Genomic DNA, 23165 nt, shown 5'->3' on the forward strand with positions numbered 1-23165 from the left:
GCATCCCAGCCCCTGCGAGGGGGACACAGTCCTTGAGCTCCCAAAGCTGGGGGTAGCCCCGCTGCTTCAAGCCTGGCACCTATCCCCATGGGCTGCCATGTCCCCAGAGGGGACCATGGTGCCTCCAGGCCCACAGGGAAGAGGTGACAGCGCAGGGAGAATAACGGGATGGGGAACAGGAGACTAGGACAGAGGAGAAGTGGTGGCCATGGGGACAGGCAATGGAAATGGGGAAAGACATAATGAGTATGGAGATGTCCTAGGTATGGGGGGTCAGGGGCCTGTCCCAGGAAGGAAATCAGCAGGAAAAGCAGCAGCAAACCTTGGGTGAACTGGGCCAGCAGATCCCACACCCTCATGTGGTGACGAGCATGGCCTGAAGCCAGCCAGTCCTGCCTCTCACTGCACTGCCCAGGGCAGCCCCATTACCCCTCCAGCCCTAAGGAGCTGGTCCGGACATCCAAGGGCATCCCAAGTCCAGGCTGAGTGTGCAGGGGATGTGCCACACACTGCCACTGCTGGACCTTGGGCATCCTCAGTGCTGCCTGCCTGTGGGCAGCGGGTGGGAGGCAGCTGAGCTCAGCAGCCCATCGGCAGTGCCAAGCCATGAGCATCCTTCACTTGGCTCGTTCTGGGGGGATGCTGGGGACACATTGAGGGGTCCCATCCCTGGAATTGTTCAAGGGCAGGTTGGAGAAAGCTGCTCTAGTGGAAGTTGTCCCTGCCCATGGCAGCGGGCTTGGAACTGGATGGTCTCTAAGGTCCCTTCCGATCCAAACCAATGATCCTATGCTGGAGGGTGTCGCTGGGGGATGCCGAGCTCCCCACCCCGTGTGCTGGCGCATCCAAGCAGAGCTTGGCAGGCTCCCATGGAGCGGGTGGGTGACCAGCAGAGGGCCTGGCTCTGCCGATCCCCAGCGCCGCTCTTATTGAGCCCAGCGCCCTCCGGAGAGCCCAGAGCAGCAGCGGACGCTGGACAGAGCGGCCGCTCCTCGGCACGGCTCCATCGCTGCCGGCAGCGCCGGGGTCCCTGCGCTCGGGGCTGCGCTGTCTCCCACCACACGCTCCCTCCAGAGGGGACCATGCCTTCTCCGCTGCCGCTTGTCCTCCTGCTGCTGATGCTGCCGGTGCCAGGGGCTGTGGCAACGCGAGGCAGAGCTGGGCAGGCTGGGGAAGGCAGCAGCCACCATGGGCAGGGCGAGGATGGAGGCAGGACCCGGCACGATGCGGGGATGCAGGTGATGGAGCGGCTGCGCCGGGGGACAGAGGAGGACTCCAAGTCGGTGCAGCAGTACGTGCCGGGGGTAAGGGTAGAGTTCCCCCGGCCCCTCAACTCCGCCAGCCTGCACCCAACCAAGGCCCTGCTGCCATCCAGCACGGACCAATCTGAGCAGCAAGAAGGGGTCCCCACAGACAGAGGAGGGTCCGAGCCTCGAGCCAACCTCACCACCGTGTCCGACAAGCGGCTGCAGATCCAGAACCCCTTGTACCCAGTGACGGAGAGCTCCTACAGCGCCTACGCTGTGATGTTCCTGTCCCTCATCGTCTTCGCAGTGGGCATCATCGGGAACCTCTCCGTGATGTGCATTGTGTGGCACAACTACTACATGAAGAGTGCCTGGAACTCCATCCTGGCCAGCCTGGCCTTTTGGGACTTCCTCATCCTCTTCTTCTGCCTGCCCGTGGTCATCTTCAATGAGATCACCAAGACCAGGCTGCTGGGGGACGTGTCTTGTCGCATCGTGCCCTTCATGGAGGTAAGGCAGAGCATGGGGTTGGGGGGGGGGCTCAGCTGCCCCTCTGCTCTGGGGGCATTCCATTGCCTGGTGAGAGGGCTCAGTAAGGACCTAAGGGATGGTTCCCATTTTCACCTCCCTTTGCCTCTGCCCTGGGCCGTTCTTCAGGCTCTGCCCCCAGCACCAGGCCTGGGTAGAGCCCATGAAAGCCTCATTTGCCCAGCCAGGGCACTCCTGGGTCTGTCCCTGTCCCTCAGCCCGTGGGCTCAGCCCCACCGTGTGATGGCCAGCACTGGCTGTGATGAGTGCTGAGGATGGCCCCACGGCAGGGGGCTGCAGCTGGGGTGGGAGAGACAGGGAATCAGGTTTGAGAACCGGAGATCTTTGCTTGTCCCCAAGCCTCACCCCTGATGGGTTTGGGAGGAGCTGGGGACCCACTGGGAAGGCTGCAGGGTGACAGGGCAAGGCAGAATGAGCAAAAATGCCCCCCGATGGTGTCATTGTGCATGGTCCTGCTCTTGGGTTGAAAGCAAACCCTTGCTGTGGGGCATCTCCCACCCTGCAGGGACGTGGGATCAGGCTGCTCTCCTCCCTTCCCATGTCTGACAAACAGACCCAGCCTGCTCTGTGTGCTGTCCAGGGCTCCAAAACCTGCTTTATCAAAGAAGGGGGCAAGCACAAGGCTGGAATTGATCAGAGACAGTGTCAGGTCTGCCCTCCCAGAGCATCACCATGGTGACCTTCTGTCATCACCAGACCTCTCTGTGCCCATCACCAGGACTCAAGCCTGCTCAGCGAGCAGGCCTTGGCACTGATGGAGAAAACCCCATTTAGCTCAGCCATCGCAGGCAAAGGAATGGCCCCAAACCAGTCCCCATCCTGAGGATGTTCTGCCATGGCCTTTCCCCGAGGCGCTACCCAGGCATCCTGCAGAGCCCTGGGAGGTTTCCTGGGAGCCGGGAAGGTCCCTCAGGAGCACGGTGGGATGCTGCGTGGCACCAGCATGTGACTGCCGCTTCCCTAGCCAAGGGCTGTGGGACTTGGCTCTGAGCAAAGCTGCAGCTCTGGGGCTGGGACCATGAATGCTGATTGTGCCCCTCGGTGCCTTGCCAGCCCTCGCAGAGCCACCGCGCTTCCTCTGCCTCCTTTGGCCTCTTCCCTTTGGCAAAGGGGATGTTTTTCCTGCCGCTCTCAATGCAGAGGAAATTGCCCCAAGCTGCTTGGTCACAATGGTGCCTTCAGCTCCTTTGGCCTTTCCGGGAAGCAGAGCAGCACAGGGCCACGGTAGCCTGGGGCAGCTGGGGAGATGCTGTTTGATGCGATGGGTGCTGCCATCCACAACAGAGGAAGAGCCTGGGGGACAGCTCTGCCATTCCCACCCTGGCTGGGCACAGGAGAGCAGAAACGGGAGCTGGGCAGGGATGTTTTGATCCACTGCCATTCAGGAGTCACAGGAAGGTGGCTTCAACCCTGGGATGCAGCCACAAGCTCTGACCTCTCCACAGCCATGGAGGAAGGGTCTTTGGGGCAGCCAGGGTTTTGCCACAAGCCTGGTAAATCAAACCCCCCCCCACCTTGTTCTGCCTCCCCTTCGCCAGGTATCGTCACTGGGAGTCACCACCTTCAGCCTCTGCGCCTTGGGCATCGACAGGTTCCATGCGGCCACCAGCCCGCAGGCCAGCACCCGGCCCATTGAGCAGTGCCAGTCCATCATTGCCAAGCTGGCCGTCATCTGGGTGGGCTCCATGACGCTGTCGGTACCGGAGATCCTGCTCTGGCAGCTGGCCCAGGACACATCACCCGTGTCCGGTGTGGCGATGGAATACTGCACCATGAAGCCCTCGTCCAACCTGCCCGAGTCCGTGTACTCCCTGGTGCTCACCTACCAGAACGCTCGCATGTGGTGGTACTTTGGGTGCTACTTCTGCTTGCCCATCCTCTTCACCGTGAGCTGCCAGCTGGTGACCCGCAGGATCAGCGGCACCGAGAAGAAGACCGAGTGCCGAGGGAGCAAGCACAGCCAGTGCGAGCGTCACTTGAACTGCACCATCATCGGGCTCACCGTCATCTACGGGCTCTGCACCACCCCGGAGAACGCCTGCAACATCGTGGTGGCTTACATGTCCCCCGACATGTCCAAGCAGACCCTGGATCTGCTCAACCTCATCAACCAGTTCTTCCTCTTCTTCAAGTGCTCAGTGACGCCTGTGCTGCTCCTGTGCCTCTGCAGACCCCTGGGCCAGGCCTTCATGGACTGCTGCTGCTGCTGCTGCGAGGGCTGCAGCCCTGACACTGCCTCCAGCGAGGGCAGCGCTGACAGCAAGCTCAAAACGGAGATGTCCTCCTCTATCTTCTTTGACAAGCCCCGGGAGTCCCCCCCACCCCTCCTGGCCCTCGGCACCCCTTGCTAAGCGCCAAAGGGGAGCTGTAGCGATCGTTCCACCACCTCCTCCCAAGACCAAACGTTGTTTCGCCGTTAGTGCCCGTGTCTGGACGTGGAACCAGCAGAAGGAGCTGCCCCCTGGGCTTCAAACCCCACACTGGGGCAAGTGAGGCTTGAAAGCCCGGTCTCTATGGCTGCATCGGTGGCCTTCTTGCCTCTGCCCAAAGGCCAGCAAGGGCATCAGCACCCTCCCGTCCTGGCTGCCTGGCCAGGCTCAGAGGGGTTGCTGCTCTGGAGATGGAGTTGTGCCAGAGAGGTCCCATCTGATCCTATGGAGGGTTTCCACGGAGGCTTGCAGAGGACACAGCAAACACAAACTGCCCTCGTCCTGTCCCGTCCCCTCCCGCCCGCCCCCTCCACAGTAGGAGGTCCCAGTGACTGTATCCCACCGAGCGGTGCCCTGTAAGAGCTCAATAAACCAGTAACCTAGAGCATGCCATGCATCACCAGCCTGGCACTGCCGAGCAGAGCCCTGGGGAGCCGCTGCTTGGGGTTTGGATCGCTCTTCCCTAAAACCTGTGGGCTCTGGGGTGGGCATTAGGGCAGGAAAGCAGCCATGCCAGGTCAGGCAGCACCTGAAGGAGATGGGGAAAGGCCCCAGCTGCCCCTCTGCCCATCCCCTGGAGTGATGCTGGTGCCAAGCCAGCCCCTGAAGGGTCTCCTCCAAACCACTGGTCTTTGGGTGGTTTGCAGGGCTCAAACTGGTCCCAGTAAAGGCCAGCCCAGCACCGGGCAGAGATGCTCTGCAGCCTGTAAGGAAGCCATCTCCCTCCCTGCACCACGCAGAACCAAGGTGCTGCTGCTACACGGTGCTGCCGTGCAGTACCGGGGGGCAACATCCTGCCGTGGGGTGAAGCATCTCATCCGAGCAGCACCGTGCAGGGCTCCCTGGCCCGTTGCGGGGACCAGTCCCAGCACCTCCGTTTCCAAGCTCCCGCACCCAGGAAGGGCTTCAGGGAGCAGCGCAGGCAGCGCGATAGGGCTGGGGGCAGGCGGCCCCGTCCGCTGGAGCTGTTAAAGCTCCTTGTCCTGCCGCTGGCACTCGCCCAGCACACGAAATGCCGGGGCGAGGGAGACGGTTGCTACGGGCGGGTGAATGCGAGCGGCTCAGTGCGGGCTTTGTGCGGCACCGACACCCACCGCGCTTCGCTTTCACAGCCCCGTTGCCAGGGAAACAACAGCCCCAGTTTTCTTCAGAGAGCACAAAAATGGGTTCTTTCCTTCCCTCCCCCCCCCCCGCATCACTGCTGGGCCCCACACTTTGGGGGCAAGAAGAGGGGTCTCATCCTGGCGCGGGGATGGAGGGAGGGGAGCGGAGGCCGGGATGCTGCCATGCCCGCATCCCCCCCGCGCCCCCACGGGCTCTCGGTGGCAGTGGGAGGGAAGGAGCTGGGGGCATCTCCTGCGCTGGGTCCGCGCTGCTCGGTCCTGAGCCCGCGCCAAGCAGGAACAAAGCCGGGCTTGTTGCTGTGTCCCTGCGGGGATGGATGTGTGGGGAGGAGGAGGACAGCGGGGCGGGGGGGGGCAAGGAGGGCGCAGGCAGCACCACACGGCCCCATAGCAGGCAGAGCACCCCATAGCGCGGATACCGGGCAGGCTGGCACAGGGCACAAAGCACAACGCCGAGGGGGGGGGATGTTGATGTCAGCGCAGGGGGGATGCAGGGGGCACAGGATCACTGAGCACTGGCCCCAAGAGGGAGCTGGTGTGGGCAAGGAGATGGGGTAGGGGCCCTGCAGCAGCCCTGCTCCAAACCCAGCATCGCAGCAGGACACAAGTGGGGGCAGAGGGAGGTCCAGCAGCAGCGATGGCTGCATCCGGAGCATCTCCGAGCTCACCTTCGCACCCAGAGCCGTGCAGAGCCATCAGGGTTGGCAGCACTGTGGTGACCATGGAAATGGGGAGCAGGGACCCTGGCCCGATGAGGGGCACAGGAGGGATGGGCCTCACCCTAGTGAGGAAGCAACGTGACAGCAAGCACCCCCCCAACGCAAAAGTGTTAATTTATTATCATTAGGGAGGAAAAAAATTGTACAGTAACAAGAGTCATTTCCCAACAGAGGTCAAATCTGAGCCAAAATATCTCTTAAAAACAACAACAAAAAAAAAAAGGGGGGGGGAAGGGGGGGTGACGACACTTTACAATTCATTAAATTAAAAAAAAAAAAAGAAAAAAAGAGAAGGAAACCTCTCTTTGTGCAATTCTGCAAAAACAAGAAGAGAAAAGAGGAGCCCCCGGCCTCACCATGGCTGGGAGAGGGACCCTGGGGCCACCCCCCTCTGCCAGCACTGCTGGGGTCACTGCTGCCTCCCGCTGTGCTGCTGACCTGACCCACTGCCTCATCACCACATCCCCAGCCCTGTTAACCCCCCCCAGCCTGCACCTGCAGAGGCCCAACAACAGCACCGATGGGCACAGCCTCCCTCAGCCCCACTCCGTTTCCTCTCCTCTCCCCACCTGCAGAATGGACTCAACCGTGCCCATGTCCCCCCAGGCAGGGCAGTGCTGGCAATGGCAGCATCACCCCAGTGCTACTGGGGGGGCGGGCAGCCTGGCTCCATGCATCCCTCCCTCCCACCCTGTGTCCCTGTGCAATGTCCTTGGCCAGCAGCCCCCAGTCAGGGGCAGGAGATGTCTTGTGAGGAGACAGCACAGCTGAGCCCCCTCCGGGGCAGCGAGAAGGCAGGAGCCAGGCCCCTGCACCCCACAGGGCTGTTGGCATCGCTGTCCCCCGCTGCACTGGCACCATCCCCTCACATTACACAGCAGAGCAGCAGCACTGGGCAGCAGGGCAGGATGTGGGCCAGGCACGTGGACTGGGACTGGGGGGGAACACACAGGGCAAGGGGATGAGCAGCCCAGGGCATCGAGCAGGGTTGGGGCAGCGGCTCAGCAGCCAGAGGCAATGCAGGGGGAGGCTGTGGGTTGTCACTAATCCCTATGGGAGAGGAACGTGGGGTTGGCATCACCTCCCCTGCAGCCCTGCCCGAGGGAGGAGGGGGGGGGGCATGCTCCCAACACCCCCAGGATGCTCTGTGCAGGGGAAGGGACAAGGGAGCCCCAGGGGACCTGCCCACAGCCTGGCACAGCCCCATCCCCAAGGGGCTGCTTTCTGCCACCCCCTTGCTCCCAGTGCTGAGCCTCAGCCAGGCTTGGGGAGCCCCCAGCCTTCCTTCTGCTCCGAGGGCCCAGTTTAGTAACAGCACTACGGCTTAAATTAAAAACTTGAAGTATATATACATATATATATAGTGTATACCCAGACAACAACCGAAGAGGGCCAGAACGGGAGGGAGAGACAGAGAGGGGAGAGGAGGGCGGCTGGACATTCTCTTTACAATAAAAACAAGGGCTCCACCTCAACGCGAGCGGAGTCTGGGGTCCCCTAAAAATACCCATCTAGAGAGAGAGCTGAAGGGACAGAGGAGAAGAGAGAAGGGGCATGGGCTTGTACAATGGCATCTTCCCGATGTGAACCGCAGCCTGCGGGATCTCAGCTTCTCCTGGACTTCGAGTGCTGGATAAGCCACTGTAGGGTGATGTCTGTGAAGGCAAGAGGAAACCTACAGCAAGAGGAAACCTACAAACCCTCCTGTACCTGGGCAAAGAGCCAGGGGCTCCCCCCATGCCCAGCCCCGCAGGTACTCACCGATGTTGTCCTTTTCTTTGCAGGAGATGGAGTAGCAACAGATCTCTCGGTCCTGGATGGCAGAGAGGTTCCTGCAGGGAGAAACGAGCTCTGGCTGCAGACCCCCATGGCCGTGCACTGGCAGGGATGGGAGATGCTTCTGGGGAGCCTCTTGAGGGGTCCCTCTGCACCTCAGCTCCAAGACTGGGGACAGCGATGTCTCCCCAGGCTCCCACATGGGGTTGAATGGGGACACCAGCACACTGTGCCTATGACTGATGGCCAGGCACAGCCTGTGGGGGGTAATGTGATGGGGCAGGAGGGACCCAACCCCATGGGGAGCCCGGCTACAACCACACTGCTTCCCTCCCTAAACCTTGGTTGAACAGCCCTGGAGCGAGACAGGGCAGGGAGGGCTTGGGAGCTGCATCGGTGCTAAAGGGGCAGGGGAGGTCTCCAAGGGGTGGTTGGGGGTCAGCACAGCATCCCAGGCCCCTGTCTGCAGGGCAGGGGATAGCTGCTGGCAGGAGGAGCATCTGCTGCCGAGAGGATGAGTGAAATAAGGGAGAGCTACGTGGATGGTGTCGCACCCCAAAGCAGGAGCCAAGCACCGAGGGCTGCCCATGGAGCAGCACCAGCACCAGGCAGCGGGGCACAGCTCTGAGGGTGATGGGAGCTCAGCACCAGCACCAGCACCAGCGCTGTGCAGCCCCAACGCCACCGTGTGGCAGGCAGGACCCAGGCCTCGCACTGGCAGCAGCAGCTCCCAGCTCCTCCCTGACCCCACAGGCACAGGGACGTCACCTCCGCCTTAGCGTGTCCCCAGCCACGGGTCTGTGCCCACCGCAGGCACCGCAGTGCGGCCCCAGCTGGGGAAGGAGCTCAGTGGGGTGCCCGTGCTGGGTACCCGGGGGCTGTGTTCAGCTCAGGGGCCCCCAGTGCAAAGGGGGTGTGAACCTGCTTGAGAGCCCAAAGGAGGCAGTGATGCTGCGAGGGCTGGAGCAGCTCTGCTCTGGAGCCAGGCTGAGAGAGCTGGGCTGGGGCAGCCTGGAGAAGAGAAGGCTCCTGAAGGGGAGACCTTAGAGCAGCTCCAGTGCCTAAAGGGGCTGCAGGAAACCTGGAGAGGGGCTTGGGACAAGGGCCTGTAGGGACAGGCCAAGGGGAATGGCTTGAACCTGCCCGAGGGGAGACTGAGCTGAGCTCTTAGGCAGAAGCTCTTCCCTGTGAGGGTGCTGAGGCGCTGGCACAGGGTGCCCAGAGAAGCTGTGGCTGCCCCATCCCTGGCAGTGCTCAAGGCCAGGTTGGACACAGGGGCTTGGAGCAAGCTGCTCCAGTGGAAGGGGTCCCTGCCTGTGGCAGGGGTTGAACTTTAAAGGGGCTGAAATTCCAACCTAAACCATTCTATGACTGATCCTATGGCATGGCAGAACAAGGACAATTCCACAGTGTCACAGCCCCGCTGTGGCTGCAGGGCCACCGGACACTTACATCTTCTCAATGAGCTCTTTCTCATCCAAGGCACCGGGCAGGTCTCGCTTGTTCCCCAGGACTAGGACCTGCAGGGTGGGAGAGGGGACACCTGAAGCTCCTGGCCAGCAGACCAGGCAGGAACCTGCTTCTGCCACACAGAAGTGACCCTGCTTGAGACACAGGACAGCCCTGGCTGCTTCTATAGGTTCTGCCCGGATGCAGAAAAGCCCTTCAGCAGGCAATCAGAAGGCAGAGCACTTGCATTAACAGCCATAATTAGCGCATGCACAGCATCCCTGATGCACTCCCTAGTCCCAGTGAGAAGCCAGCCCCACAGCACGCTCTCCCATAAGGGCACGAGTGTGTGCTGTGCCACCAAGGATGCTCTCCCAGGAGCCTCCTGCAGTCTTTGGGCCAGAAGTCAAGTGAGACAGCCAACCCCAGCGTTACTGGGGAGCAGTGAGACGTGGATGCCGCGCAGAGCCTGCTCTCTGCAGGCACCATCCCCTGATCTCTGCTTCTTCCAAGGCTTTCCACAACCACAAAGGAATCCTCAGACTCTGTGAGGAAAATCATCCCCCGGCAGGCCTGGTGCATCCCTCCGGAGCGCACCACGCGCCTGTCATCTGACAAGGACAGCCAGGGCCTCTGCAGCAGCACAGGAACGCAGCATCCCCCAGCTCAAACCAGGAGCATCCAGAGGGGCTGTGAATGCAGTGCGTTATGTCAGGAGCTTAATTTAGTTGGCAGTGAATGTTTGGGATCTGTGCAAGATCCTCAATCGCTTCCTTTCAAAGGATGCTGATTTTGGATGCTCCGTAAGCACCCGGGCACGAGCAGCACATCCGGCACTGCCGCCACATCCCACCTCCTGCAAACGCCACAGCCCCGCAGCCGCTCTCATAGGAGATGAGACCTTAATGTCCCACTCTAAATAAGGTGCAAGTTCATGTGAGGGGACAGATGTCACACACTGGGATGCGTCTATGGGTCTGGTCTCTTTTCAAGCTCCCTTCGCTGTTTGTTGGTCCAGCCCTGGACCAGAAACCATCATTCCCCCAGCTCTCAGAGGAGTGCAGCAGCAAAGGGGAGCCCCCCACAAAGAAGGGGATCCCCATCCCAAATCTGCTTTGCAAAATGCCAGCCCCCCCTTACTGCAAACCCTGGCAGCCACCAGCCTGGGGACCACAAGCAGATGGGGGGGGACCTATCCTGGCAACAGCTCACCGGGATGCCCTGGAGCTGTGGCTTGTCGAGCAGGTTGTGCAGCTCATTCTTGGAGGCCTCTATCTTCTCCTGGTCGGCGGCATCCACCATGTACCTGCAAGGGAAGGGACATCCCTGAGTGCAGGCAATGAGGTCTCCACACCCTGGCGCTGTGCTGAGGTCTGTGCCACAACCAACCCTTGCTCATACAGCAGCTGCAACCCCCCCCCAGGCTCCTGGGACAGTGCATGGAGGTGATGGATAACAGCATCCTTCCCCCAGCACCCCTCTTCCCAAGGAAGACTGTGGGGCTGAGACCCACTCGTGTCTCCCAGGGCAGTGGGGACTTCCCTGTCCCCATCCCTGCAGGGGTCCACCCCACTGACAGCAGGGATATGGTGAGCAAAGGAAGACCAGGCACTGCCCAGGCAGAAGAAGCTGCAGGACACACATTGCCCTCAAGGCTCATCTGTATGTGGCAGCTCCTATCCAGAAGAGAGGATAACAAGTGGAGAAGACAAGAGGAGCTGATGATGAAGAGACCCAGGAGTGGGGAGAGGACCTGCTCATCCTCTTGATGGGAACTATCTTGGGCACGAGGCTTGGGCCAAAGGGCACGTGAAGCCAGAGTCAGCAATGCTTGCTCTGAGCAGACGGGGGGAGATTTAGGGAAGGATTTAGCTCTTTCAGGTGATGCTCATCCTGCAAAGGACATGGAGGAAGCCCAAACTGGGGAGAGGAACTGATTAAAGTGGCCTTTAGTTTAAAGATCAAGAAGCTGGGAGAGAAGAAGTGAGAAACATCATCAAGCTTCCACAGGCCTTGTGGGCTTCATTGGAAACAGGAAAAGAGCCTTTAGCTACTGAAGTGCTGAACGCAGGAAAAGGTGCATGGCTGTACCAAGAGGGAGAGGGGAAAATCCCACCCAGGCACTGTCAGGAGCCTCCAGCATCCTGGGCAGGATGGGAGGGCTGAAGGTAAGGGCAAAGGGCCGTGAGGCAGCTCAAGGCAGACTGAGGCGTGACTGGGTTGCTCACAGGTCCCTATGGGTCCCTCTGTTTTCCTCTCAACCAGATGGGCCACCAGAAGAAGAATGGGGTTATGGAAGCAGGCAAAATAAATCCCCCCCTAATGGCACTCTGTCATTCCCAGCACAGCTCACTGCAATGAAAGAGGTGTTGAGGTGTGTGCCATGGGGATGGTCAGCAAGGGCAGGAACAGACATTGATGTCCCAGCAAGCAGAACAAGTGGTCCCTTGCTGCTCCCCACCTGCCAGACCTGCAGCTGGGAAAGGCAGGATGGAAACCCAGCCTCCCAAACCCCAGAGCACAGCCAGCTGGTGAAGATCACACAGATCTGATCCTTATCATTGGGTCGAAGTAACTGATGTGGTCTCCCAGGGTTAAATACCTGACCTCAGGAGCAGCCAGCCTGCTTCCCATTGAGGATTATCCCCAGCCTGCACTCCCTAGGACTGCACTTGCTGCAGTGGTTGCAAGCAGGGGATGTGGGAAAGCTGACAGTCAGTAGCAGGCAGTGCACAGGGTACTCCTCTCAGCACAAGATCCATCCAACAGCACATAATCAGCATGACCTGGATGCTTGCTTCTGGCAGCCGCCCTTAAAACCAGCCTCTTAGAAAGGGCTGAGCCACAGCGATGGTGCTCAGCCCCTGTGATGAACAGGCAGCCCAGGGCAAGCACAAGACCCAGGAAAGGCAAGACCCAAGGGACAGAGTGATGCTGGAAGGGAAGCATCTCCCACAGCTGGCAGGGACCTGGCTCCCCTGTGCTCAAAGGGGGGAACCATTCCCATGGGGAAGCATCTCAACGCCCAGCACAAGCCCCCTTGGGTGGGGTGATGGGACTGTGCCTGCACCCACTGGTGGGGCTCAGCACCAGGGATGGGTGACGGGGCTCCCAGGGGTACTCACACGATGGCACTCACTCCACGGCAGTACCTCTCCCACATGCTGCGAAACCGCGGCTGGCCACCGATGTCCCAGAGCTGTCACAGGGAGAAGGTGACGTTACCCCTGCCCGTGACCCTTCCTCACCCTCATCCAAACCCACCTCATCCCCTCCCCTACAGCTCAAACAACCCAAGAACCAAAGGAGACAGCCCAGGAAGGGCAGCGGGTAGAAACCTCCTCTCCCTTTGCTACTGAGGCAGAGACCACCAGTGCAAGCCGTGACCCATCTTTCCCTGTGCTCCCACCCTCAGCAGGGTGACCACATCCATGAATCCCCACCAGCAAGGCAGAGGTGTAAGGACACCTCCAGCTTTGCAGCCCAGACTTGCTCCCACTGCAGAGGTCTGGATCTCCTGCATCTCTTCCCACCATCTCCTCTGGTGGGTACCTGCAAAAGCCTAACAGGGCAGATGGCAGCTGCAGCTGGGGCTGCTCGCATCCTTCAGCCTCCAGCAGAACACCCCCCAATCTCCCTTCCCTCCCATCTTTCCTCCCAGGAGCCCCCAGCAGCAATAACATCTGCACCTTACCTTTATGGTAACGTTCCCCTTGGTGATCTTCCTCATGTTAAAGCCCACTGTCGGGATCATGTCTTCATTGAACTGTCCTGACTGCAAGGAACAAGGTGAAACAGCGTTAGGAGGCACGGAAACCCCATCAGTGTAGCACAGCCCTCCTGGGCCATACCAGGAGCAGAACCAGAGCCACAGGGACCCCCCCCCCAGGGCAGCCACCTCCTGCATCAGCTCCTTTCTGGCCACGAGTCCAGAACCAGGCTGACTTCTGCTTTCCTGCAAGCCTGCACGGCTCCTCCACCCCTTGCCATGTGCCTGCACTGGGTGATGGGGGACTCAAATCCTTCCTCTTCCCCTACCCAGGAGATGCCGAAATGCTCCCTCCAGCATCACAGCTCCGAGCTGCATCCGGCAGGAGAAGCACGGAATCACCATGGCTCTGCAGCATCCCAGTGCTGCCATCAGTCTGGGTTATCCTCCCGGTGTGCAGAGCAGGACCTGTCCCTGTGCCGCTGTGCTGGGATGCAGCTCGCCAGCCCACGTGCTCAGCACCATGCTGATGGGACAGGATGGTGCTGGTCTGTTAAACCCCCCACACCACCTTCCAGTTTGCTGCTCAAATCCCAATGCCTGGGCTGAGCAGCACAGGGGTTGCTCCGGGTGGCCTCAGGCATCCCAGCCCACAGCCCTCCATCCTCTGCCTCCTTCATGTTTAAATGCATCCCTATGGAAGGCCCCACTGGGGGAGAAGATAACCAGGACAAGATGGTTCTGAGGCTTTTGGCCATCAGTGCCAGCAGCCTGCAGGTACCAACTGCAGCTGAACTCAGCAGCTCTTTACCAGCTTAAAACCTCCGGTTTCTCCAGGACTTCTGTGGGCTTTGTTTCAGTTAACACAAACCTGGAGCAGGGAAGGCAGCATCACCACTTCCGTGCCTGCTTGAGCCAACGGCTCCTCCAGACACAGCACACCAGCAAGGCCCCAGGGTTTTCCTGGCCTCTTCCACCCGTTGTGCAATACGTGCTGCTTCCCTTTTTCATTTCCCTTTTGTGTCCATCAGCAAAGCCTGGCAGCTGAGGGGTCTCCAAGCCAGAGTGAAAGCAGAAACCACGCCAGGGACTGGTGGGGAAGGGCACAGGGAGAGAGAAGCAGGCAGGAAGCCATCTATCATCTGCCTCCTGCAGAACGAGGCTCCAACACACAACCTGGCTTTATGGACCAGGTTTTAAGGAATGATGAGGCTTTAATCAGAAGACATAGGGAGCAATTGCTGAAGAACTCTTGGAAGCTGCAGATGCCTCCATTGGGGATCCCAGACCACACCATGGGAGCTGCTGGCTGTGTGAAAGCCACCCGAGCCATGGCTCACATGTGATGGTAGCTCTTCCAGGAGCCAGGAGTCATCTCTGCTTTCCCCCTCAAGAGATGGCAATAAGCATAGCTCCATAAGCAAAGTATGGCCTTGTTCCCTGCCCCAAATCCTTCTCCCAGCACAGGGCCTGCCTCCAGACTGCCCACAGCCAATGGGCCAAACCAAACCCACCCATGCTGTCCAAAAAGACCAGGCTGGGATCGTGACATGTTGTGGTCCAGGGCAACTTGCATGGGGTTCCTGCTGTCCTGGCACCTGCAGGAGCATCCTCAAGGAGCTGCAACATGCTCAGCTCCTTCTGCATTGGCCACGCTCTGAAAGCAACAGTGGAAACACAAGGTCTCCTTTTCCCTCTCCAACTGTCCTAGATGCTGACACGTCTGTGCAGTGGGGCTGTGATGAAGGGACCCGTGTCAGCCAGACCCCACCGCTGTGACCAAGCTGGACAAATGCAACCCTGCAGGACAGGGATGGGCACCCCAATGCCCTCCACCTTAAAGAAGATGGTCTCACCACCAAGACCTGCAATTAACATCCACGGTCTGGCCCTGCAGCACCCCTGCAGCATCCCTCAGCATGGGAATGTAACATCTGAGGACAGCTCCTGGATGTGCTCCTGATGATGCTCCCAAAGCTGAAGGGGACTGAGCTGCCCTCCCTGACCCCAAGGGCTCTATCTCAGCTGCAAAAACAGGACAGACACATGGCCACATGGCAAGACACCCCCAGCACCTCCCAGGGATGTGCGATGCAGCCCTCATATCCAAAGGGGAGAAGGCATCTCTGTGCAAGAGCTGCAGGCTCCATCCAGACAGAGCCCACAGCTATCTACTGTGCTAGCTCTTGCTCAGGATGTGTCCATAATGAGGGAGCATCAGGACCAGGGGTGGCCACACAAAGTGCTGGATGCTCTGGAGTGACCACTTGCTGATGGCCCAGGCTTTGGGGTGCTGGATGCGCGCAGCCCCCACCAGCCCCAGCACTACCTGATGGCAGCACAGAGTCTGTCAGAGAAAAGCAAAAGCCTCTGGATGTTGTCAAGGCACCGAGAAGCTCAGGGAATGATGCAGGGCAGCATCGAAGCAGAGCTGCTCTGCACCACACATCCCAAGCCAACCCTGCACCGCAGGAGCAGCAAGCAACACCTTTGGAGGATCCCAAATCCTTTGGGACAAGGCACAGCACTCCTTTAAAGGACCCGGCTGCTTGAGGCTCATGCTACCCTTCCCCTTCCCAGTCCTACTGATGCTCACTGGGGCTGCTTTCAACTCCATGCCCTTCGAAGCACAAAGATGACAATGCTCCTCAATGAGCCGGTGTTTGCCACATCCAGAGCTTGGGTCATGCCAAGGGGGGAGTTCAAGGACTACACCTGGGTTGCTCGGGATGCGGCAGTGCTCTCACCCAGCAGGCAGCATCCACACCATGGGCCATGGATGCTTGCATGGCCAGCTCAATGCACCCCCCCCTGCACCCAGCGGAGCCCATCCAGGGGCATGGAAGGCCCAAAAGCCATCACCTGGGTGCATCTGCACCGGATGGGGCAGTCGCTGTTCCCAGTTGCCCCAGCACCAGCCCTGGCAAGGACACTCCAGCGAGTCATAAGCGCAGGTCTCACCAGGGAAAAGTGGCCTCTAAGCCCTGGCTTGGAGACCCATGGCTGGGGCTCAGGCTCCCAAACACATGCAGGCACACAGAAGAGAGAGACCCTTGCCCTGGGCCATAGTCAGAAACCCAGTCTGGAAAGACAAGGCAGAGGGCACAGCCGAATGTACTGACCAGCAGCCTGCTGACACTTCCTATCCCCTTATCCCTGTGTTTTCTCCTGTCTGTTCCCACATACACCCCAGAAGAAGCTGTATCCAGTGCCAAGGTGCTTCTCCCCTGCTGTCCTTTGGGTTTCCCACCATGCCTAACTCTGACAGAGCCTGCAGCAGCAAGGCAAGACCATGCTCCAGCCATCGCACTCTCTTCCAGAAACAGGGAGAGCCCCAGGAAAATGCACCACTATAAAGCTCAGGTGCAATGGAAGCAGCAGCCAAGGGCCCAGACTCTGCATCTGGGATAGAACAACCACTCAGCACCCGGATACACGTGTACCTCCCACCCCATTCTGGCCAGGGGCATGAGCAGTTAATCAGGCAGGTGAAAATGCATCAGTATAAGGTGTCCTTGCTTCTCCCTCAGCATCTCCAGCAGTATCTCTCCTAGAGCAGCTCCTGTATGGAGCCAGGATGAGAACATTGGGGCTGTTCAGCCTGGAGAAGAGAAGCTGCGTGGGGACCTTAGAGCAGCTTCCAGTGTCTGAAGGGGGCCTATAGGGATGCTGGGGAGGGGCTCTTCATCAGGGACTGCAGTGACAGGACAAGGGTTGATGGGTTCAGACTGAAACAGGGGAAGTTCAGGTTGGATCTAAGGCAGAAGCTCTTCCCTGTGAGGGTGCTGAGGTGCTGGCACAGGGTGCCCAGAGAAGTGATGAATGCTCCATTGCTGGCAGTGTTCAAGGCCGGGCTGGACAGAGCCCTGGGTGATGTGGTTTGGTGTGAGGTGTCCCTGCCCACGGCAGGGGTTGGAACTGGGTGATCTTAGGCTCCTTTCCCACCCAAACCATTCCATGATCCTCTACTTTCCCACAATCCTTGGAGACCCTGCTGTCACAGAGCTGCCCAGCTACCACAGCATCCACCATCCCACCTGATGCCATGTACACGCTTGGCATGGTTTCCTCTCGCAGCATTGCTCCACATCACTTTCTGAGCGGGTCTCAAGCATGGGATGCTGCCCCAGGCCCAGCACCACACAGGGCCGGCACCTTGGCCCCCAGTCTCACCCCTGTCACCCCCAACCTGTGGAAAAGGCAGCTAAAAGCCCCACTGGCTCCTCTTGGGAGATCTCTCCGACAATGCCAAAATCCAACACTTTTCCTTTTAGGATTCTATCTTCCCTGAAGCCCAAATCACAGCTTCTTCCCTTTCCAATGCTCCCATTCTGTTTGGCTCAAACATTTCTCATGCAGTTCACAGAATCATAGAATAGTTAGGGTTGGAAAGGACCTTAAGATCATCCAGTTCCAACCCCCCTGCCATGGGCAGGGACACCTCACACTAAACCATGGCACCCAAGGCTCTGTCCAACCTGGCCTTGAACACTGCCAGGGATGGAGCATTCACAGCCTCCCTGGGCAACCCATTCCAGTGCCTCAGCACCCTTACAGTGACGAACTTCTTCCTTAGATCCAATCTAAACTTGCCCTGTTTCAGTCTGAACCCATCACCCCTTGTCCTGTCACTACAGTCCCTGATGAAGAATCCCTCTCCAGCATCCCTATAGGCCCCCTTCACACACTGGAAGCTGCTCTGAGGTCTCCACGCAGCTTCTCTTCTCCAGGCTGAACAGCCCCAGTGTTCTCAGCCTAAACAAGAGCTTCTCCCCAACAAGATCTTCTTTACAGGCTGTTTTCTCAAAGGTCGGTGCCTCTTTTTTGTGTGCATCCACCCCAAAACCCGAATGTTCCAAGGAACATCACAGAGGCAAAACTGCAGCAGAGACTGATCTCCTTGCTCAGCACCCGGAGCCCAACTGCCTTGCAAGCAGTTAAACACCCCTCCTCAGACCTCATGGTGCACCAGCAGACCTACAAGCTTCATCCCATGGGCAGAATCATAGAACCATGGAATGGTTTGGGCTGGAGAGGACCTTAAGATCATCCAGGTCCAGTTCCCTGCCATGGGCAGGGATGCCTCACACTAAACCATGCTGCCCAAGAGAGGAGCACAGACAGTTTCCCTTGGGAGCTGCTGTAATTCCTGGATGCCACTTTGCCCTACACCAGCAAAGAGAGCCTTGGTGCACAAGTCTTGCACACAGCAAAACTGCCAGGTCTGAGCCATTGGCAAGAGAATGAGGACCGCCCTCTCCCCCAGTGATTTCCAGCCTTGTGCAGGGAAAACCACCCAGCATGGTTGGGATAAAGCCCCATCGCCCTTTAAAGCTTATCCAGTTCTTCTTAAAGGTGCTAAATAACCACATCCCACCCCCATAATGGACTGCAAAAGGGCCCATTAAACACGCAAATGCCATGGCCAAAGTCACCCTAGGAAAGGATGGGTGCTCGTGGTCCCTGTCCCAGAGCTGGCATGGGTCTGCTGGGAGAACCAGCATGGGGCTGGGAGAACATCTGCATCCCTGCAGACACCGGTACCCAGGGCAACCCTCCCGGGGATCAGCAGCGCAAGGAAGCCTCCAAATCCAATGCAAAATCACCTTGGGCAGCCCAGCAGCTCCCAGCACCGCCGGCAAGCAGAAGTCACTCGCTTTACTCCAGAGCCAAGGCACTAAGTGGAGCAATGTGCATGGGTAAGGGGGGGGCACTGAGGAACCAGGGCAGCCGGAAGATCCACATCCGCCTCCCTCCATGAAATCCCTTGGGAGCACCAGCCTGGACCTGCCCCTTCAGGATCCACCTGCAGCAGCTCCTGCCTCGCAGCATCACAGAACAGGGCAAGAAGAACCCAAAAGGCAAGAGGGGAGACTGCGAGCATCCCCATGGGGGAAACCACACCCTGGGCTTTGGGATCCAGGCACCCCAGCTCCTGCTCCCCCACCGGATCCAGGTGGATGAGGCAGCAGAGCCGGGGAGCTTGAAGGGTCCCCTGGGTGGCTGCCCCATTAGGGTGCAAAGCCGGTGCCACTGCAGCAGCACCCCAGCACCCACCGGGCACCGCTGCGGGTGGGTGCTGGCCAAGGAAGGGACAATGAGGTCCTGGCAGCACCGCGAGGGGCCTGGCGATGACAAAGCACCCGCCGCGAGGGGATGCGGGCAGCAGCTCCCCGGGCTGAGCCTGGGACCAGCCACGGCCCCAGGACCCGCGATGCTGGGATCCTCCCCCAGGGCCTGCTCCAGCTGCGGGCCCGGAGCCGCCGCACTCAGCATCAGGGATGCGGGAGCAAACGCCGGACCTACGATGGATCCCGTGCCCCACACCTGCACCACTGCCTGCAGCCCACTGCCTGCACCCCACACCTGCACCCCACACCTGCACCACTGCCTGCACCCCACACCTGCACCCCACTGCCTGCACCGTGCACCTCACATTTGACAAACCCGTTTCGGGGCTGGGGTGCAATCGAGCAGCGCAATTCCAAGGGGCACAGAGCGGGTTGCGTGCAGCGATGGGGGGGATACAACGATGGAGGGGGTGCGACGAGCAGGGGTCACAAGGGGGGGGAGGCGGGGAGGATGCTACGGGGGGGGGGTGCAGGGATTGGGGTCCATTGGGGTGAGCACCACGCGGGGGGGGATGGGCGCTGCCCATGGGGGGGAGGGGCGCGGCGCTCACCGCGATCACGTTGACGAAGGTGGTCTTGCCCGAGTACTGCAGCCCCACCAGCGTCAGCTCCATCTCCTCCTTCCAGAACAGCGCCCGGAACCAGTCCAGCAGCTTATTGAAGAGCGCCAGCATCCTGCCGGGCCGGGCCGGGCCGGGCCGAGCCGAGCGGTGCCGAGCCGAGCCGAGTGAGGCCGAGCCGGGGCGGGGCCGAGCCGAGCCGAGCCGAGCCGAGCCGGGGCGGGGCCGAGCGGAGCCGAGCGGGTCCGGGCCGAGCCGATCGAGGCCGAGCCGCCGCCGCCCCGGTATTGTCCGCGCGCTGCGCGCCCTCCTGCCGCACCGCCGCGCGCCGCCCCGCGCTCCGCGCTCGCCGGGTGGGGCCCCGCGCACCGCCCGCAGCCCTCCCGTACTCTGCCGCCCCCTGCCGGATGGGAGGACCCCATGCACACACGGAGCGGGATGGAGCGGCCCGGTACCGCTGGTACTCCCGGGACCCTGCATCCGGCACCCTGCATCCAGCACCCCGGCACCCCTGCATCCTGCATCTTGCACCCAGCACTCCTGCACTCGACAACCCTGCATCTGGCATCCCTACATCCAGCACCCCTACATCCAGCACCACTGCATCCAGCAACCGGCACCCCTGCATCCGGCATCCCTGCATCCAGCACCCCTACATCCAGCACCCCTGCATCCAACACCTTCCACCAGGGACCCCTGCATCCAGCACCCCTGCCTCCAGCACCTCTGCACCTGGCAACCCTGCATCCAGAACTCCTGCATCCAGCAACCCCAACACCCATCACCCTTACCTCCAGCACCCAGCACCCTTGCATCCAGCACCTCTGCATCTTGCACCTTGCATCCAGCACCCCTGTACTCAGCAGCTCCAGCATCTGGCACCCCTGCATCCAGCAACCCCAGCACCTGGTACCCCTGCATCCGGCACCTCTGCATCCAGCAACCCCAGCACCTCTGCACCCCAGCATCCCCTGCACTCAAGTGCCCCAGCACCACTGGACCCCTGCAGCATAAACCCTGGTATCCCTGTACCATGCAACACCCCCCACCCAGCACCCCATTGCCCCCAGGACACTTGCACCCCATTTCCCCTATACCCAGCACCATATGCCTCCAGCACCCAGCATCACTTCTGCACCAGCAGCCCCTCTGTGCTCAGCACACCCACACCCCCTTCACCCTATGCCAGCAGTGCCTTGCACCCTGCTGTGTCTGGCACCGACCCTGCACCCTGGAACAGCACCTCTGCAGCTCCCAGCACAGCTCCTCCATCCTTCCTGTGCCCTTACACATCTGCTCCCTGGTCCCCAGCTCTCCGTGCATGAGAGGGACCACGATGTCACAAGAAATGAGGAGCAATTTCCCATGTGCAGAATGAGGCACAGCCCAAAGACACCAAACTGTCTGCAAGATGTTTATATACCCTGCTGCAACAGCAGCATTTAGAGACCAGGCTGGGCCCTGCAGCCTCAAAACACCCCCATTTTCACCCAGCTAAGCTCAGCTGGGCTGCAAGGGGGTACTAAACTGCTCCTGCACCTTAGGTACATGCGCAGGCTCTGCTTTCACTCTGCTTTGCGCTTCCACACTGATGCTGAGTGCTCAGGGCAGCCCACAGCCCAGCTGTGCAATACTGACATGGCTCAGTTACATCCAGGCTGGATCTGATCCAGTCCTAAGTGAGGGCTGACACACAGGGGGCACTTAACCTGCCTGAGGGGAGACTGAGCTGAGCTCTTAGGCAGAAGCTCTTCCCTGTGAGGGTGCTGAGGCGCTGGCACAGGGTGCCCAGAGAAGCTGTGGCTGCCCCATCCCTGGCAGTGCTCAAGGCCAGGTTGGACACAGGGGCTTGGAGCAAGCTGCTCCAGTGGAAGGGGTCCCTGCCTGTGGCAGGGGTTGGAGCTGGAGGAGCTTTAAGGTCCCTTCAACCCAAACCAGGCTGGGATTCTGGGGGTTGCAATTTCCTTGCCCCAGGATGAAGGGGCAGGGCCTTTATTCCAGCAGCATTGGGGAGAGCCCACACGTGGAGGTTGCTCATGGTCCCACAAGAGAGCAGGATGCTGGATGCACTGCTGGGGCTGCCTGAGGCAGATGTACACATAGAGGATAGAGAAACCGAGCTATGGCTGGGTCTGCCTCGCAGTGGGTATCTCAGAGCCCGTGACAACTGATGATGGGAAAGGGTTTCCATCACATGCTGTAAGTCACTGGGAAGCTGCCTTTGGTTTTGGAGGCAGAACCCGTTTTGCTCTCAGAGGTGCTGCAGCCTGCTAAACATCCCCATGCTTGCAAAGGTAGGCTTAAGGAAGCAGGAATATCATTGCTTTTGGTGATGACTCCATCGCAGCTCCTCTTCGTGCCAGTGAAGACCTCATCATTGCCCAATTCCTGGGGCAATCCTGCCTGAAGATGGGGTTTCTCTAAAGAAAACCCAACAGATTCCAGCCCAGGGAATGGCCCCACACCAGAGCAGGGCCTCCCTCCCAACACGCCTGTGGCATCCCAGTTGGTAGCAGAGATTGCCTCTTGATAGCACATGTTTTACTGCACAGTCTCCATGGACCGCTCCAGGACCTCCCCAGACAAGAGCATATTTTACATTCCCAGCACGTTTCAATGTGGTTGCTCAACCAAGTTCCTTAAAGAAACTGAATCCCGGTCACAAGGGTAGGAAATGCAGGACCAGCCTGGGAAGCCCCAGGCCAAAATGAGAGTCATGGGGATAAAGGTTTCCTGAAGCCTGGGCAGGATCTGACCTCCTGGGGATGTAGTTAACAGGAGTCTGCTGGCCAGGGCCCCCAGTACTGGGGCTCCCTACCTGGTTGTCTGGGCTGCATCCCCAGCAAGGCTCAGTAACACCATAAGAAGGAAAAACCACATGGGTCAATAGCACACTTTTAAGGGAGAATGAGGAACAGGAGCAGCCTTGACCCTGCTGAAACCCCTGGCAGCCAAGATGAGGGGGAGAAGCAGGGCATCTGGGAGGGACTCCTCTCCTTTGCCTGCTGGGCACCCCATGGTCTTTGTGGGCAGGGTGAAGCAGCTTCCCAGGGCTGACACAGCCAGCCCAGCCCAAAGAGCCTGCTTCACCGAGTGAACCCTGGGATGGGGTTTTGCAATAACACATGCAATAGCCCAGCATAGCCCCGAGGAATGCTTGGGAAATCAATAGAGAGAGGATGGAGAGATACTGAGATAGTGCAGAGGTAATGGCCTGATAGAAACGGAGATTGAAGGACAGCAAAACTGCTTAACTGGTCATCACCTGCATCAGTGAGAGCTGATGGGGAGCAGTACCCCTGCCTGGCTGCCGGTCCCAGAGATGCTCCCGTGTGCTCCTTCAGGGTCCCTCACACCGCTCTTGCTGCCCTAACAGCTCTCCCCTTGATAATAAACCACAAGCATGAGAGCAATGGTGCCTGTCCTGCTGGGCAAGGAGCACAGGAAACGGCTGGGCCTTGGTACAGTTTGC

At 59.7% G+C, this 23165-nt stretch overlaps 2 protein-coding genes across 2 annotated transcripts; one reads left to right on the plus strand and one right to left on the minus strand.

The window, feature by feature from the left end:
• Window positions 1-796: 796 nt before the first annotated feature.
• On the plus strand, window positions 797-4610 carry GPR37L1 (G protein-coupled receptor 37 like 1). The gene is made up of 2 exons (XM_061349541.1): window positions 797-1757; window positions 3335-4610. The coding sequence occupies exons 1-2, from the start codon at window positions 813-815 to the stop codon at window positions 4145-4147; spliced, it is 1758 nt and encodes a 585-aa protein (XP_061205525.1). The 5' UTR covers window positions 797-812; the 3' UTR covers window positions 4148-4610.
• A 2787-nt stretch (window positions 4611-7397) lies between these two features.
• Window positions 7398-19907, minus strand: ARL8A (ADP ribosylation factor like GTPase 8A). Its single transcript, XM_061349548.1, has 7 exons — window positions 19685-19907; window positions 12988-13068; window positions 12419-12492; window positions 10506-10599; window positions 9297-9364; window positions 7830-7900; window positions 7398-7723 (listed from the first exon to the last, which is right to left on the minus strand). Exons 1-7 carry the CDS (start codon window positions 19805-19807, stop codon window positions 7674-7676), a joined length of 561 nt encoding a protein of 186 aa, XP_061205532.1. The 5' UTR covers window positions 19808-19907; the 3' UTR covers window positions 7398-7673.
• Between the last annotated feature and the right edge of the window lie 3258 nt (window positions 19908-23165).

This window comes from Neopsephotus bourkii, unplaced genomic scaffold, assembly GCF_033783945.1.
Source record: "Neopsephotus bourkii isolate Nb327-2 ecotype Australia unplaced genomic scaffold, CSIRO-AGI_Nbou_v1 NB_414, whole genome shotgun sequence".
Classification (NCBI taxonomy): Eukaryota; Metazoa; Chordata; class Aves; order Psittaciformes; family Psittacidae; genus Neopsephotus; species Neopsephotus bourkii.